The sequence below is a fragment of the Dermacentor albipictus genome, chromosome 8, assembly GCF_038994185.2.
Source record: "Dermacentor albipictus isolate Rhodes 1998 colony chromosome 8, USDA_Dalb.pri_finalv2, whole genome shotgun sequence".
NCBI lineage: Eukaryota > Metazoa > Arthropoda > Arachnida > Ixodida > Ixodidae > Dermacentor > Dermacentor albipictus.
In genome coordinates, this window is record NC_091828.1 from 101267424 (window position 1) to 101286390 (window position 18967).

The 18967-nt window shown below is 44.9% G+C and overlaps 1 protein-coding gene across 2 annotated transcripts; it reads left to right on the forward strand.

Annotated features, from left to right (window-relative positions):
- Positions 1–107: 107 nt before the first annotated feature.
- On the forward strand, positions 108–18352 carry LOC135913751 (gastrula zinc finger protein XlCGF57.1-like). 2 transcript variants are annotated; one of them, XM_065446390.2, is made up of 3 exons: positions 108–477; positions 4764–4970; positions 14193–18352. In XM_065446390.2, the coding sequence occupies exons 1-3, from the start codon at positions 447–449 to the stop codon at positions 15263–15265; spliced, it is 1311 nt and encodes a 436-aa protein (XP_065302462.1). In that variant the 5' UTR covers positions 108–446; the 3' UTR covers positions 15266–18352. The 2 variants fall into 2 exon arrangements, 1 of the variants encoding a protein (XP_065302462.1); XR_011508031.1 differs by lacking the exon at positions 14193–18352 and adding an exon at positions 6035–6123 and having other exon boundaries at positions 132–477.
- Positions 18353–18967: the final 615 nt, after the last annotated feature.

The window sequence follows — 18967 nt, forward strand, 5'->3', positions numbered from 1 at the left end:
TTCAGTAATTGAAAGCAACGTAGACTCGTCACTTTGTGTCTACCGGTCGTAATTTATTTAAATGAGACGGGTGTGCCTGCGCTACGGGTGAGATATCATATTTAAACATGTTCGGTCTGTGTCTTAATTACATTGTAGCCAATAATAGCCGGTCCGCAGCCATAACTCCTCCGTTTCTGTAGTTTCTGTAGCTCATACTTGGCTCATGCTCTAGCAACTAGAATATACTCTATCATGTACTTTAGTATTTTCTAGTTCACTAACAATGTTTGAGCTTTACCGCTGCAGGCGCATGCTTCTTCGTTGTTGTTGTACTTCAAGTTCTAAGGCATCCTGCACTCCTATCTTTCTCTATGGTCGTACTACCATCACCACCGTGGAAGTAGAGTGTACTAGAACATGCAATTCTAGGTCACTCTAGTGGAAGGTACAGTTTCCCTTCTCTAATGTGCTGCCGCAACTCATCTGGAAAGAAAGGTGAGGGTTCTACGTCTTGGAGTTTTGTACGATTGCCTGTTATTTTGCTGGCACCTGTAGGAAAGATAGCGAATTCGTGCGGTATAAAATGATCTCAAAATGCGAGCTAGCGCGAAACAGTTGCCGCAGTCTCGCAGAGATCGCAGATCCACCTGTTCGTGCCTTCGATGAGAGAGAGAGAGAGAAAGGCAAAGGAAAGACAGGGAGGTTAACCAGAGATTATCTCCGGTTGGCTACCCTGTACTGGGGGAGGGGAAAGGGGAAGCGATAGGTGAGAGGGAGAAGGATAAAAAAAAAGGAAACTACACACACACGCACGTACACACAAACTGATGAGCACTACTGCATTTCCTATGTGCTGCCCTTAGTTGAAACTATTAATAGAGTATCACTGTTAGTATAGTGCAACAGGTGCTTGTGTTTAGCCGCGATGTCAAAAAGGTGGCACCTCCTACGCGCCAACACATGCATGTGCACTGAACTGTTAGCGCTGCAAATGCTGCCTCGTGGGTCTTTTTTTTTTTTTTATACAACTTTATTCTGATATGCGCAGGTCACGGGGTAGTTGTGCTATTGTGCTCAGTAGTGGTCGCACACGTGACAGCATTTCTTTCCTCACTGCTTGTGCCGACCACACCAGCTGGGACATCAACACTTTCCATTCGTTGCACTCAGATGATGACAGTATTTCCTTCGCTTAAATCTTCTTAGCAGCTGTTATCTGTGAGCTGTTCAGTTATGTCATGTTACGCGTGCGCGGTGGACGAGCGCGTTAACTAACTCTCTTCCCTGCTGCCGTCGCTAACGAGCACTTTCAAAGGTAAACACATATGAGCGCACGAATCAGCTCATCCGTCTATTATACACACAGCCGCTGCTTTCGTTGTTCATACATCATGTGCGTAACTTTGCATCCGTGATCGACATTGTGAAAACACCTAGAAGACAAATGACACAGGCACTGTGCCTGGCTTAATTTTTTATCTGTGCTGTTTTTAGGATATATTACGACCTACAGTGTTTAAAAATGGTGATGGGAAACCGAAATGAAATCAATCTGGTGGGTGGTGCCAGTATACGATGCCGCCAGAGTGAAACATGACGCTCACTTCATGCCGCCTGCAGCAGGCAACGACCGTGTGTTTGCGTTATCGCCTATTAAAAGCATGCATTACACCTCCAACGACACTATGCCAACCCGCCGTGGTTGCTCAGTGGCTATGGTGTTGGGCTGCTGAGCACGAGGTCGCGGGATCGAATCCCGGCCACGGCGGCCGTATTTCGATGGGGGCGAAATGCGAAAACACCCGTGTACTTAGATTTAAGTGCACGTTAAAGAACCCCAGGTGGTCAAAATTTCCGGAGTCCTCCACTACGGCGTGCCTCATAATCAGAAAGTGGTTTTGGCACGTAAAACCCCAAATATTATTATTATTATTAACGACACTATGCCACAGGTGCTGTGAAACGTATTGGTGAAGGTGCTTATCGCAGTAGGGTTGGCTTCGATAGCTGTGAATGCAATGTGCAACGGCCAAAGAGATTTGCTTGTGTCAGAATGGGAAACTAAGTGCGTTCCATCATTTTCACTTGGCACAGGCGGATGAATACTGCCACGGCAAGCACCTACTGCTTTCATTTGTGTGTGCCTCACACCTTTTCTTGTTCACCTAAGATCTAGTGGCTGCAAAACATTTGCAGTTTGGCAATTTATGGTACACTGGTGGCGAAAGATCTCAATGTCGAGAGTACTAAAGGGACCCTGGAATGATTTTTACAATACTTTACAAACGTACTGAGTTTTTAGGGTAGGTACTTCTGATCATTAAGTGACACATTTAAGTGCTCCGCGTAAGGCATGTAACTTATTATAAGTAGGGGTGTGGCAAATGGCAATTTTTTAGACGAATCAAATATCAATTGAGTAGTACCAAAATTGAATTTAGTATAGATAATTTTCTAATAGATTTTGTATAATAAGCAGCTGTTTCCACAATTGATGTAAAACGGTATTCAGATCGTAGTAGTCATAAGCTTAGCACCTTTCTGTCATGACATTGTGCATTATTAAGTGTTTGTCAAAATTCACGAATGTAGCATTAGAAACAATTTAGCAGTTTGTTTCCATATACAGGACTTTCTGAAAGTGAGAATGATCCATGTAGCGTAGCCTGTAGCACTATGTAGGTTTTCAATATTATACATATTTTAGGCCTACATGACTTTAGGTCCACTGCCAAGGCCCACGCCTTGGCATTGGAGGTGGAACGTCCTTTTATGACCTTTAGGTCAGACCACTTATTAATAAAAGGGTAGCAATCGTAATAAAACTCGATAGGAGCTATCGATTTCATTTTATACAAGCCTACTCTCCAACCTCCAGCGATGACGATGGAGAAATAGAACAGGTTTATGAGCATTTTGAATTAGCAGTGAGAAAGGTGGGAACTCAATTTACTGTAGCCATGGGAGACATTAATGCAAAAGTGGGGGGAAATTGGGTGGGAGAATGGGCAACTGGCAAACTATGGCATCAACTCTAGAAATAGTAGACAAGAGATGTTGGTAGAGATTGTGTAAAGTAATCAATCGCCTTCGAATTATAAATGCCTTCTTCCAGAAGTGCAGTAACAGGAAGTGGACCTGAAAACGCCCTAATGAGGAGAAAAAGAAATGAAATACATTTTGTACTCGGTGCCGACCCTGGCATAGTGCAGAATGTAGAAGTGTTAGATAGGGTAAATGGTAGTGTACGTAGGTTAGTGACGCCTAGGATAGTTCTCTGTATGGAGAGGGAATGACCAAATTAACTAAGAGGAATCAGGCCAACCCAGACACACTCAGGGTAAAAGTAGATGAATTCAGGCTAGTGCTCTCAAACAAGTATGTAGCTTTAGAACAGAAATATGAAGATAAAGTTAAAGGTAATGAATGAAACTGTAATTAAGCTGATTTCAGAAGCAGAAATTGTAGGTGAGAGGTAAGGCACAAAGGCAACAAGTATGTAAGCTATCCCAAGGAACAAAGAACCAAATAAAGGAATGACAAACCATGAAAATGTGCGTACTGCAGACATTACCAAATCGTGAAAGGTAGCTTACTGCTATCATTCAAAAGAAAAGTGTACAACAATTGCATTCTACTGGTACCAGCATATGGAGCAGTAACTTGGAAGTTAACAAAGAAGCTTGGGAAGAAGTTAAGAACTGCACTACGAGCAACGGAACGATAAAGGTGTAACTTGGAGAGACGGGAAGAGAGCAAGCGAGCGTAGCCGACATTCTAGTTGACATTGAGAGGAAAAAATGGAGCTGGCCAGGTCATATAATGCATAGGGCAGATAATCGGTGGTCTATTAGAGTTACGGAATGAGTGCTAAGGAAAGGAAGGCACTAACGAGGACGGCAGAAAGTTAGGTGGGATGTTGAAATTAAGAAAATTGCAGGCACAACTTGAAATCATCTAGTGCAAGACAGAGGTAAGTGGAGATCATTAGGATAGGCTGCCCAAGATTGTTGAAGAGCAGCACGTCCCAAGTGACCAAAGTTGGTGTCAAAGATGTTCATTGAAGGGTGGCGCATACGAAGTGCCACATACCCAGCGACCCAAGCTATCATCCCACATTCATCAGCACAACAGCCAGATGATTTGACCGTGGACTGCTCAGTGTCCCAAGTTGGCGGGAAAGACGTTAGGTGCATACATACGCACACACACGCATGCATGCATGCATGCTGCTAACTGGGTGAAGTTCTTAAAAATGCTATTGCATTAAAAATGAACTTTGGCAAGAAATGTGATGTGTTGGCCAGGTAAATAACGGTCTGTGAAGCTACTGAATGGGTACCAATAGAACTGACATGCAATTGTGGACAGCAGACAACTAGGTAGTGTGATGAAATAAAAAAAAATTACAAGCATAGGATGGTATAAGCTGGCCCAAAAAGGGGGGTGATTGGGTAACCTACAGTGGACATTAAATGGGCTGATGGTGTTGATCTTAGGATCCTCCAATCACTTTGCATTAGACTCCACCAATAGCGTTAAAATGTACGAGGTGAAAAAAAGTCGGATATACATTCTGCTGTTGTAAACCTTGCACAGAAAAAGGTGTCCCCACTTTCAAGTATACAGTGTGGATTGTCCCTTGTTGCCTTTTAAAGAGGGTTATGTTGTGTTCCACAGCTATGCATTGTAAGTTGCCCCTGAATTTATTCTATTGCTGGATTTACCGCTTGTTCTTGATGCTGTAACAGGACTGCAATCACTTCAATTATTTTCTGCAGGCCTCACAAATGCAATGAGCCTAGCTGAACGTATCGCTGCCGAAACGGCACGCCACACCCCTTCCAAGGCCATCTGTCAGGTCGAGGTCGGCACACAGTGCAGCTTGCCTCTGGCTGACAAGTCTGTTGGGTGCTCCTTCAAAGCAGGCAGCGAGTCGAGGAGCGTGCAGACCACAGAGACTGTGGATCAGTCAAGCTACGCCTCAGGTGGGCAGTGACCGGCACTTCTCCTACATTTGCTTGTTTGTGCGAGTTTGTGGTAAATAGCCAAGTCTGCCTAGCCTGGTACGACCTGCCCATGTGTGTATGAATTTCTGCTGCTGAGGATATATTAGCTGGTTTGTGATCCTTGTTTGCATTCTGATTGGCGGCAAAATGCAAAACTACTGCTTTGCTGAACACATTGAAGCACCTTAGGTAGTAGAGCTTAATCCAGAGCCCTCTTGCCCTGGTGTCGTCGTAGCCCTTACGTTGCTTTACAGCAACGTTAAACCCAGTGAGTCTCTTAGTTATGCCTAAGTCAGTAAATTAGTGTAAAAATGTGAATATATATCCATGCGGAATGTAATTTGACCGTTGTGTTCAAGGTGAATAAAATTCAAACAAAATTCTTTAATGCAGTTAACTACAACACACACTTTGTTTTATTAATATGCTCATTCACTGAGAGAGGTGAAAACTGCACTGGAACTGTCGGGATTCTTGTTCTGAGAGAGCTTTGAGTGACGACATTCCCGCAGCACATGACTAAGCAATACTAGGCATGCGCAACACTGCCATCAGACAATGAGCAGCAAGTACTGGGCATCTGAGGTGCAAGCCAGCCATCATCTCAACCAGCCTGTAGGTCTCCTCTGGTGACTACTGGGTATACTCGTTTTGAACCTCTGCAGTCAATGGCAGCTTCGGTTTTTTTGCACAGTGTTTTCAGACTGCAGTGGTCGACGAGACCTCTTCCATAGCACCAATTTATCTCAGAGGACAGTTGTTGTTTCACAGCACTCTTGTTACAATGTGCTAAAACCTCGTCCGCCTTTGCCGATGCGAGAAGGCAAGTGTTTTCACTTTCAGAAGCGAGACACTAGTGAGCAAATTCAATTGCCTTTGCAATGAAATGAATTGACTCTGCTTTTATCAGTAGAACTCCTGCATGGTGCTCAGAGAGAAATTCCATCACAGTGTCTTCAAGTGCACTGTCAACAAGGTAGCTGTTGTGCAGCAAAGCTTCCAGTGAAAATCGAAATTTACACTGTTTCTAATTCTGTTCACAGAAACCAGACGGTGCTGCCACAATCCTGCTGTACGCTTCCACCCTTTTTATCACATTGTCTGCAAAGGCAATAATAAAGTCAAGCCCGGAGATGTTATTTTTTTTTTTCTCCAACCTTGTGTATATATGTTTGCACAAAGGTTACAAAGTTGGCATGTTGGCCACAGTAATGACCAAAATTGTGACGCTTTCTCCATTTTGACAACTACAAACAACAAAGCTTCTTTATTTTGGTTCACAGCATACATGGCAAACACAAAAAGATTGTGCTGAAAGTATTTTGCAACACCTGACCAAGGCCCAGCCTCTCCTTGGTAATTCAGTTGTATGCAGTTGGAGCATAAGATTTGCGGAATTGTTTACATAATGTTTACTGACACTAAGTGGAATTTGAAGCTGCTATTTGTCACAGCATATTAATAATACAGTCACTGACTAATTTTTTCGGACACCCAAATAAATATTTGGACTCTGCCACGGTACAGCAACATACTCCATAGAGTCAATGTATGGCAACGACCAAAGTTTGGCATGTTTCAAACTCTTCTAGTTCAATTTTTGAGACTTTTTCTCTCGATCAAAAGTCAAAAGCCACTGTAAACACAGACAACATCACCGTCACTTTGTTTTTCTGCAGACTATTCCTGCGTTGCATGCATCTCGCATGCCAATTCACAACTTCTGTTTCCAGTACAACCTCGATAGCAGGCACCGCTTGCTGCACCCTCCTGCGAGGCTTCACGCTGTCGTTGCTGTTGGCACTTGTCGGTCGCATGTCATCAGTTGTACTATTTGTATCACCTGCAGTGTCCATTGTGGTTTGCTTCAGCTGCGTACCGCAATGCTAGGTTCAGCCACTTAAACAACCAATCGTCTACAGCAGTTTCATATGCAGCTGCTACTAATGACGCCAACAACACCTTTGTCATCCGCTTTCAACTTGACAAAAGCCTTGAATCGGCGAAATTATAGCACCTTGATGATGGAAAAGAGGGCCACAATTATCAGGCAAGTGAAAAGTGACCGATCACAAGTGGACATCACAAAGGGAATCGAAATCTCAAAGCAGACAATGTCAGACTATCTAAAAAAACAAGGTGAACATTTAAAAGCCACTGAGGAATCTGTTGGATCCCAGCAGAAGAATGCCAGCCAAGGTGCCCACCCAAAACTTGAGGAAGCTATCCTGGTGTGGCTGAAAGCCATGATCGGCATATAAGTACCGGTACCTGGTGGTGTATTAATTAAAAAGGCAGAAACCCTGGCACTTTAGATGATCATTCAGGGTTCATCTGTTATATTCGTCATTCATCTCAAAACGTCTCCGGTTTCTCCACTGAAAAAGCTGTTGTGGTTTTTTCAATAAAAGGGGGGGGGGGGGGGGGGGGGCTTACAACTACGCCTTATCTTGAAACTACATGAAGCCATACTGCCAGTCAAACAAGACCACAAGTTTTTTTGAGTTTTATGCAATAAGAAGCTGAACTTCCTAGTGCACATAGATAGCCTGAAGATTAAAGTAAGCAAGGCACCTATCACGAAGGGCTAATGGCAGATTTGTAATAAAAACAGCTTGGAATAATTTTACATTATAACAAAAAGTCAAGTATTAGGTGCTTTAAGATCGCCCTCGTTTACTTTGTAAAACTGCCTTTCAAGAAAAGTAGTTTCACCCGAAAGGCGAAGCATCAATCGCAATATCAAACTAGAGGACAGCTACACGAAGTAACGATAGTAGTTTTACCGGTTGTGTAAAATTGTAATCATTAGCTTGCTAACTAAATTAACAAGTGTGGTGTCACGCACGCACAAGCAAACATGAACACATCTCGATAGCAGCAGTGGGCGAATTGATTTTCGTGCTGCCTCGTTTCAACGAAAACCAAGCTGCGAAGATGCAGCATACACAAAGCTATCGGCACTCAACGTCTGCCTCTGTCCCCGTTGCAGATTGCTTTCAAGATAGGGCCTGTGCAGCTGCACTAGCCACGTCGTACACAGCAGCCGCCGTAGTAGAATCCCTTCCCACCAGGTGCCTTGTGCGCTACCGAAGACGGAATGCTTTTTCTCAGTTTTCCTCCCTTGCACGTGTGCGATTGAACCACCTTCGTCTGCTCACCCTCGCACGCTTTCAGTTGCACATACAGCTTACGGCGATGTACGGGACATCACGGCGCTGCCAGCATAAATGTCCCTGAAGTGTCTGCATAATTGCCATCTCAATAATAAACCAGATTAGTTCATAACCCTGGCTTCTCCGTATGGCCTTTTGGTGAAGTGCATTTCCACTGTTACGTTTCAACTGGGCCAAGGACATTAATGAGACGTTTGCCATGAGGCAAAGCCACCCATTCATCAATGCCTACCCAGAAGTCGATGCAGCATTGACACCAACTACTCACGGGTCAACAAAAGCCCCCCCTTCCTCCCCCCCCCCCACTCCTATCAGTACTTGACAGCCAGAACTAATGACGAAAAGGGCCAACGTCGAATGTTACCGTGGGAACAGCTTTGACCTTGAATTCCCAGGTACCCATACGGCCATCTACTCTCGGTCATCTTTAGCATCGGAGGTGGATTGCGGCAGAACGAATTGATATCATGGGTGGGGTATCACGGGTGGGGTATCGCCACCGATTCAACGATTGTGATAAATTATAGACCAGGAGTCGCACCCCCTATCCTGAGTAAGTAGCCAAGGTGATAGCCTGGAAGACCAGGCAGATTGTCATAGCCAATCGCTTTGAATGTCTCAAGTGCATCACACTATACATGAACTTTCCTGAGGTTCAAAGAGCTACAGCCCCTTAATTGCAAAAATTAATCAAGTGAGGCTTTCAATCGTATTATGTATGAACTGATTAGATACCTACATCCTTAAGCACTGAAAACACTCCTGTCTCTTTTTAATGCCATGTGGGCGGCTGGATATATTCCGTCCTCGTGAAAAGAAGCCATAGTCATTCTGATACCTAAACAAGACAAGGACCCACCCACAATAGGTAGGTAGGTCCACAATAGATCACCTTGTTCGCATCAAGGCAAGCATCATGGGTGCGTTTGTGCATTAGCACATTTACTTTCAGTATTTCAAGATCTAGAGAAAGTGCACAACACAACATAGCTCTTAAGGGTTCTGCGAGATCTTTCCATGTTGGGAGTCCGTAGAAATATGTGTAGTCGAAAGCTACTTGACAATTTGACACAACTTGCCTTAATGATGCTAGTAGGGCGAGGTATCTGATTGGCTGTCCAGGGTGCATCATCGATAATTTTTCCAACTCCATGGTAAACAAATGTTGTTCATAATAGTTGAAATGTTAGTTAATTTGTTTCTATAAAAAGCAAGTAGCAGAAAGAGAAAGCACAAGGACAATTCCTCACTACACTTAAGCACTTCTGGCACAAAGCAAATGTTGTCTACTTGTGTTACAATGTGCTCCGTGTTGAAGAGGACTCCATGCAAAATGTTGATCTCCATCTTTTCGCAAGCTTCATGGTTCAGCCTTGTTACATTGTGGGCTGCAAACCTAAAGACTGGCAATATGTCAAGCTGCAACATTGCATCCCTCTGGTAGGCAGCAGATGCGAGGAGTGGCTGCAGTGCATCGGAATGTCACTAACGAATCAGCACCAGGATTTACGTGTTTGCGACCGTCACTTTATGCTGGAGTATTACTACCACAATAGAGTTTCATGTGTCCGGTATTTGGGTAAACGCAAGTGGATTGGGCCTGGCCGTTTCACTGTACCGTTTCATTTCAGGCAGAAACATGAATGGTGTGTGCGGTGCAGTCACCTGGTGGCGCAGAGCTCAACCTAACACAGTAGCAGTAACAAAGTGTATTTGTCTATGCTGCTGGTGTAAATTTTCTGAGGAGCATAATCGTGAACACATTGTTTTTTGTAAATGTTTAAAATGTTTTACAATTGGTTAGAGTAATATTAGCTCTTTGTTTTGCTGGTTAAGCTCTGCGCCACCAGGTGGCTAAAGCTCTTTTGTCAGATTGAGTTTATGCCTCCACCCATCCGATGAATGCCCAGCTCACCTGTATTTACCAGAATACTGGACACACTCGGTGCTGCGACAAAAGGCTCGCAACGCATGCTGCTTGATAGCTCTCGCTAGGGGTCGACAGCCAAGCAGCTCTGGCGGAGAGGTTGGAAAGGCTTCATGTGTGCCCTCCTGAACAAACGGAAGTAGATGACACAACGTGCCATTATGATGCAGAGCCAGTGAAGGCGGAGCTTAGCTCCGATCACTCAGCAAGCAAATTGAGGAGAAAAGTATGGCTATGGAGGAGGATAACCTGTAATCGTCAGTCGCGCTCTTAATACAAGGCTATTAACGCAAATTATGGTACGAATTATTAACTTTAGCTGTACCCTATGCGTCTACAAAACTTGTCCGAACCGTTTCAGGGGCCCTTTAACTATATCAAGGCAAAATGTTTGAAGATGATGAACCTTTTAAAAATTTTGTCATGCACAACGTGGGGTAGTGATCAATAATGCCTTCTGAACTTGTACACGAGCCTTGTCTGCTCTTGCCTCGACCGTGGTTTTGTAATCTATCACTCTGCAATGCCAACTGCACTGAAAATCTTATACCCCATGCACCATTTAGCTGTCCGCTTTGTGACTGTTGCCTTCGGGACATGGCCTGTAGAAAGCCTCCATGAAGAATCAAACAAGTGGTCACTCTGTCTACAGAGGTCATATTGCAGCTTCACATATTATCCGAAAGTCTTGGCTTGCCACGCTGCACGTCAACTAAGGGCACAATAGCGGAAGCACGGGCTTGTCCTATCGACATATACAGGTCTTGTGAACCTGTGCGAACCTATCTTCGCCTGCTAACCAGACACTCACACCATCCACTGTCAACACTTCCAAGCACCAACCTTGACTGTGCTTTTTCTAAAGCTATTGCATGTCACGCAAGCATTGTACCTGCAAGATTCCAGGCCACCGACATCCCCGTGACACCTCCATGGACATTGCCAAGACCACTAGTGAGGCTTCAGATACCCGGAATTAGGAAGAAATCTCACGTTTCCTCCATTGGCTTGAAGCAGCTCACCCTGTCCCATATATTTACATCATATAGTGGGACTGTACAAGTATATACCGATGGTTCGGTCACGCCATCTGCCACAACGGCCGCATTTGTCATCCCACAACTTGGAATTACTCAACGATTTCGATTAGACCACAAATCGACATCTACAGCTGCAGAACTTGCGGGAATACGAGAGGCTGTCCGTTTTATGAGAACGCAGACACCCCATAAATGGACGATATTGTGTGATGCCAAATCAGCGCTACAGGCGCTAAAATACTTTTTAAAGAAAGGACCATACTATCTGCTCGTGCTGGAAATCGTCGAACTTTGTCACAGTGCCGAGTTAAGTGGCCACGTGATTACCTTTCAATGGATGCCTAGCCATTGTGGTGTCTTTGGTAATGGACTCGCTGACAGTGAGGCAAGATCGGCCTCCTCTTCCTCTGATGAAGTACGGATTGCCTACACCCGACCTGACACCAACTCCATGATCAAGGCACTCATGCAGGACCTTACAAAGGCTTACAGAGCCCACTCTGATAATATTCACAGACGTCTACATACGATTGACCCAGACGGTAAATTCTGTTTGCCCCCGAAGCTTACACGGAGCAAAACATCATTGCTACACAGGATTCGGCTCGGCGTTGCTTTCACCCGTCGCTACGCACACCTCATCGGCCAATCGAACAACCCCGACTGTGTACACTGCCAGATGCCCGAAACACTGCAACACGTACTGTGCGACTGCCCAGCATATATGCTGGAGCGAAGGACGTTAAACAGTTTCCTAGACAGCGTTGGCAGACAACTACGGTCGGAGGAAGCTACCCTCGGCCCATGGCCCGACACTGCAATTTCAGTGCGTGCAACAAAAGTATTGTTGAAGTTCCTGCAGGACACCAAGCTCGACGAGCGGCTCTAGCGAGGCAACTGTCTCATGTATACATAAGCACTCACCACTTCTCTTATCATCATCATCCATCCCAATACTTTCACTCCCCTTCCCTCTTCCCCAGTGCAGAGTAGCAGACTAGAGCGCACTAGCTCAGGTCGACCTCTCTGTCTTTCCAATCAATAAATTCTATTCATTCATTCATTCATCCGAAAGTAAATTTGAATCCTGAACATCCTTGTTACACAACTGTAAACGATGTGTCCTGTGCCATATTCGACCCTCAACGAGGGAGCCCTTCTTACTGCGTGTGAGAAATTTCAGTGAAGAAATGCATGTCCAACTTCTAAAACACCATCAAATGCTTCCAGAATGTGACATCATTTGTTGAAGTCACTAAGCGTGCTCCTGAGATGCACATTCAAATGCACTTCCTTGAACTTCGGTTGAAGTACTGCTGCCCAGAGTTTTACACCAATGCATCAAAGTCGCAAGCTGGCATGTCTTATGCAGCAGTCAGTTCATCCTTTTTGGAGTCTGACATTCTGCACTGCCAAACAAGTACTATATCTATGGCTGAAGCCTATGCGCTATTCCCGGCTCAGAAACACATCAAACAATTGAACGTAGAGAAGGCAATTATATTTACAGATGCTTTGAGCATTGTCAAGGCCTTAGTGTCACTACGAAAACACAATAATCTTTTAATTATTGACCTTTATACACTCCTGTGCACAGTTTATGCATGCAAACAACTTGTCATAATATGCTGGGTGCCTGGGTACAGAGGCATCGAGGGCAATATGCTCGCCAATGAAATAGCCACATCCACTACACCAAAAGATTTCAACTCATCCATAGCTGTTCCCACTATAGATTTGAAACCTTTCATTAAAAAAAAATTAGACTATTGACAATCCTTGTGGAACGCCAAGACCTCGAATAAACTTCATCTAATTAAACCGCAGTTAAGCACTTCTTCATTAATAACAACATCACGATAATCCAGTGGGCTGTTATGTCTGCTAAGAATAGGGCACACATATGGTATGCACAACTTCTTGTTGACTAATGGCATGAGTGTGTAAAATAAAAAGCATTAATGCCCACTTGAACGCTCCTGAGCAGACCTTCATGTTATTAACTCCTCATGGGCAAGCAGGTGCATTGAGACGCTTGGCGCATTTGATTTGGCCTCATAGGGGCGCAGTTAGTTCAGTTCAGTTTATTTCTTTAATAAGGAGGAGACATACATGTTTACATAAGTATACAGAAGGAGGTCCCAGAGCATGTGGCTGAAAGGGGACCTCCTGACAGAAAATATATACATTAAAGAAAATACAAGGCATAAAACAGCAATACAGTAGTCACAGTGATGAAGAATATTCAAAGTATAAGTACTTTGAATATTCTTTGAATACTTTGAATATTCTTTGAATACTTTGAAGAGTGCAAGTAAGAGCTTGCGTGGACAAGGAACACGTGGAAAAAAACAACATTTCACCAAAGGAACTATAACGCTTTCACATTCCCACACCTAAGCAGTCTTAAGTAAGTCTCTACCGATATTTTTAACCTCCCAGAGGTATTGCATATTTCTTTTCTGTCCTATTTTGAAATACGGTGTGGGTTTTCTTTGTTGGCAGATTATACACAGAAAAATACAGTATGTCCTAGGTGGTTCTTTATAATCTCATTGTATGAAAACGTTGCCACAGTTAGGCATGTGGTCAAGAAGAAGCCCATTCATGAAGTCTTATTTGAGAATTTTGTCATGCTCGCAAATCACAAGTTTTGCAAATGTCAAATATGGCCTCCAGATCTCGAGTGCTCATTGAGGATCGGAGAGCAAGCTGGGTTGGATCTTTTTGACGCTGTCCTCTAAGGATCAAAGAAATCCGCAACCGTCTTTGAACACTCCAGATTCTCTCACTTGGTGATTTCTTACCTTTAGTAATTTTTTTACCTTTCTGAAAAAGAATTTATGTTGGCGGACTTTATAAACAGTCATGAAGCATTCAGATGCAGAAATATTGACTAAATCAAAAAGGACCACTAGGTATCATTTGTACCATCATACCTGAAATCACCCTCAAGACCTCCCAAATGAAAAAGAAGAAAAGAAAGCTCATCATTAGCTTTAGTATCTGTATTCATTTCTTTGCATTTCTTAATACTACTTTTGTTTCATTTGTGCAGCATCAAGGCCTTCTGTTTCTCCATCAACAGCCAATGGTGACAATTCACAGCAGGGACGCCTCTCTGAAGATCGTCTCTGTGACTATGAGGCTGGTAAACTGTTACGTCTGGAACCTCGGGCCAGGGTCCATACTGGCGAGCGTTTGTTTAAGTGTTCTTTGTGCCCTAAGAGCTTCTTTAAAAAAGACCACCTCAAGAGGCACTTGTGCGTTCACACGGGTGAGCGACCATTTCAGTGTCCTTTATGCCTTCAGAACTTCACACGAAAGGCCAACCTGGAAACCCATCTGCGCACCCACACAGGTGAGAAGCCATGGCAGTGCCCTACATGCCCTCAAAGGTTCTCACATAAGTCCAGCATGAAAGACCACCTACGCACCCACACAGGTGAGAAGCCATTTCAATGCCCTTCGTGCCCTCAAAGCTTCTCGCATAAGTCTAGCATGAAAAACCACTTGCGCACCCACACAGGTGAGAAGCCATGGCAGTGTCCTTCATGCCTTCAGAGCTTCTCACATAAGTCCAGCATGAAAGACCACATGCGAAACCACACAAACGAGAAGCCATTTCAATGCCCTTCATGCCCGCAGAGCTTCTCGCGCAAGTACGTCCTGCGGGAACACCTGCGCACCCACACAGGCGAGAAACCATTTCAATGCCCTTCATGCGTTCAGAGCTTCTCACGAAAGACCCACCTGAAAACCCACCTGCGCACTCACACAGGTGAGAAGCCATTACAGTGCCCTTCATGCCCTCGAAGCTTCTCACAGACGACCCACCTGAAAGACCATCTGCGCACCCACACAGGCGAGAAGCCATTTCAATGCCCTTCATGCCTTCAAAGCTTTGCTGTAAAAAGCCATATGAAAGTCCACTTGCGTACCCACACAGGTGAGAAGCCATTTCAATGTCCTTCATGCGCTCAAAGCTTCTCGCATAAGTCCAGCATGAAGAAACACTTGCAAACCCATACAGATGAGAAGCCATTTCAGTGCCCTTCATGCCTTCAGAGCTTCTCACGAAAGATCCACCTGAAAACCCACATGCGCACCCACACAGGTGAGGAGCTGTGACAGTGCTCTTCATGCCCTCAAAGCTCGTATAAGTCGAGGATGAAGGAACACTTGTGAATGCTCACAGATGAGGAGCCATTTCAGTGCCTTTCATGCCCTCGGGGCTTCTTGCACAACCAACATGAAGGAACACCTGCACACGCACACAGGCGAGAAGCCATTTCATTGCCCTTCATGAATTTAGAAATTCTCGCTGAAGAGTGCTATGAAGACCTGAGCATTCATAAAGATGACCGACCATACTGTTGTGCCGTCTGCTCCAAGTCCTTTGCACTGGCTGATTACTTGAGCAGACATAAAAGAACACGGCACCATGATACTGTAGAGTAGGTCAACAACTATGTTGAACTCGAGTTACGGTTAGAAATGTATAAATATGGAGAATGCTGCAGCGTGTTCTGCAGCATTGAGTAGCGTGTGTGTCTCAATGTCTCCAAGTGTGAAGAGAGCAAGGGCACTTTTTGCGAGTTCTCAGACACACCAGCAGAGACGACTATGACAGTGCACCTTGGTTCAGAGGCTGCGCCAGCTGCACGAAAATATCCCACACATGAGCGACGACCACCAGATTGCTACACATCATAGTTTTGTATAAAGGTAGCACCCTACAAGTTAAGCGGGAGGAAATGTCATGTATGTGATAATGCCACATGCTGTCGATAGCATCTGCAAGTCAGTCTTCCAGGCAGTCACATGACCGTCAGCAATTGCTTATAAGGCTGGCATGTTTCTCTTCTGGCACTTGCACTTGTACTTTTGCTCTTGCTGCACCATGTAGCAATAAACTGTTTGCTACTGTTCTACGTTTGCCTTCGGATTCCTACAACATAACAGTGACGCCATGGCCTTTCGGTACCAAAGTTCTTGGCATGAGATGTATAATTCTCATGATTGCAACACCTTGCCCATGTCCGTACGTTACCTTAAATGGTTGTAAAATGTAATGCCATAGCTTTTATTGTAGTACACCAAAGCATTTGTGCCCTCAAAGATTCTCAGAAGAGCCCCTGAAGAGGCACTTGTGTGTCCACACGTGTGAGTGGCCATTTCAATTTCCTTCATGCCTTCAGAGATTCTCACGAAGGACCAAGGTCAAAGAACACCTGCGCACCCACACAGGAGAGAAGCCATGGCGGTGCTTTTCATGCCTTCAGTGCTCTTCTCATAAGACTTATTTGAAGGAACGCCTGCAAACCCACACAAGACGAGAAGCCATTTCAATGCCCTTCATGCCCTCAGAGCTTATCGCGGAAGTCCAATGTGAAGAGGCAGCTGCACAGCCACACTGGCGTGAAGTCATTTCGGTGGCCTTCGTGCACTGCACTCGGAAATTCTCGCTAAAGCGTCCCAGGAAACAGCACCTATGCATTCATACAAGTGACCGACCATACTGTTGGGCTGTCTGCTTTAAGTCCTTTGCGCAGGCTGGTTACTTGAGCAGGCATAAGAAAACACAGCATCGTGATACTGTAGAATAGGTAAACAGCCATGTCGAACTACAGCTTCAATTAGAAATATAGACATGGAGCATGCTGTGGGGTGTTCTGCTGCATCAGGTAGGACAAGTGTGCCCATATGTTCTTGAAGGGGCCCTGGAATGCTTCTTCTGGGTTACCATACTTGCTCTAGATCTATTCTCAGTGTGTCATAAAACAAAGAGCAAAAGAAATAATGAAAATCGACCCACACAAACCCATGTTATCGCTCATAAAATATTCAGTAGACAAGGAAAGCAAGAGTTCACCTCAACTTCTGGTGGATTTTAGCTGCTCTAAGTTCCACAATTCACTTTGTCATGACTTCATGTGCTGACATCAACAAACAGTAGCAGGTCATTAGCAAAAGTCGGTGCGCCACTGTTGCCAAGCCTGCTTAGCCTGTTCATGATGTACCATTGGCCTCCAAGACCTGCTGACTGAGTGTAGATGGCACACATATCATCATAGAAAGGACGGATGCCTTTGCAGCAGCACCAGCACCAGAGAACGAGCAGCAACTTCATTCTTTGCTTGGAGCTGTAAACTACTACAGTAAATTCCTGCCTCGGCTGGCCATGCTGGCTCATCCCTTGTACAAGCTACTGCGTCATGACCACACGTGTGCATGGACAAGTGGTTGCCAAAAAACTTTTGACGACATCCAAGCTGTATTGGCGTCTACAGAGGTCTTAACCCACTATGACCCACAATGAACACTTCAAGCGACTTGCACTTCCATTCTTGCTGCACCATGCAGCAATTAACTGTTTGCTACTGTTCAACGTTCATCTGCAGATCCCTACAATGCAATACCTACGACGCGGGTGGAATGATTTGGCCACATGAAGCCTTTTGACTGCTCATCAAGCAGTCAAAAGGCTCGCACTTGGAGCTGACGTCTCCAAATCAGAAGAGAACAAGGACACTTCCTGGGAGTTGATGTCTCCAAATCAGAAGAGAACAAAGACACTTTCTGGGAGTTCTCGGACACAAAATGGACCTGTTATGCCGTCATGGTGCACACACCACGGGGCTTCGTAGTGTGGCATTGTTGCCAAGATCAGTTTCTTCTCGGTGCAGCTGACGTCTCCAAGCGCGAAGAGAACAAGGACAGGTTCTGGAAGTTCTCAGACAAACCTGCAGAGACGACTATGGCAGTGCACATTGCTTCAGAGGCTGCGCCATGTGTACAAAGATATCCTGTGCACATTCTACAACCACCAGATTGTTACACGTGATCTTAGTTTTGTATAATGGTAGTTCCCCACAAATTAAGTGGGAAGATATGTCATGTACATGATAGTGCCACATGCTGTCAATAGCATCAGCAAGTCAAGCCTCCAGGTAGTCACATGACCTGACCGCAATTTCATGTAAGACTGGCAAGGGGGTGCGGGGGCAAACCTCAGCACTCAAAGACGCCTAGCACATCATTTGAGCAGTTGGAGGTACAGATGGCCGGCGATACCCTGGCAGGACAAGAAGCTCTCGTCCAGCAAGTACGTCGAGCAGCCATGGCCAGTGGAGTCGTGGAATGAGGACACCACCCACTCGACCTCAAGAGCAACGACCTCGATGGCCCAAATAAATGTTTTCTCTCTCTCTGGCACTTGCACTTGTACATCCATTCTTGCTGCATCATGTAGCAATAAACTGTTTGCTACTATTCTATGTTTGCCTGCGGATTCCTATGATGCCACACCAAAGTGGTCAGCATGGGACGCATAATTCTCATGATTGCAACACCTTGCCTGTGGCTGTGCATTACCCTAAATTGTTGTAAAATGTAATGCCATAGCTTGTATCGTAGTGCACCAAAGCTTTCTGAAAAAAATAAAATGCTAGAAAACACAACCTAACTGGGCAAACACAAGATCTGAAGTCACTGAAACATTTGGCAGACTCGAGTGTTGTTGACATCTAGGCACGGCGCAAACGGTTGCATCATGAAACAATGAGACATGCTGAACTAGCGGGACCCGTGCGGCTTGAGATGCACGTTGTATTTTTTGCTGCTTCGGAAGCTCTCGCGTGCACTCTTTGATATCGGCCTGGGTCAGCAGATTTAGGTGGGGTATCATGTGGGTGGGGAGATTTGACATGCTGGCTTCGCAAGAATCGTTGCAGTGTGAGCGTCTACGTGCAAAGAGCAGGGGGTGCTTGAGCGGAACTACATATGTTGTTTTGTGATTGCACAGTGTTTAAAAATGGTGATGAAATCAAG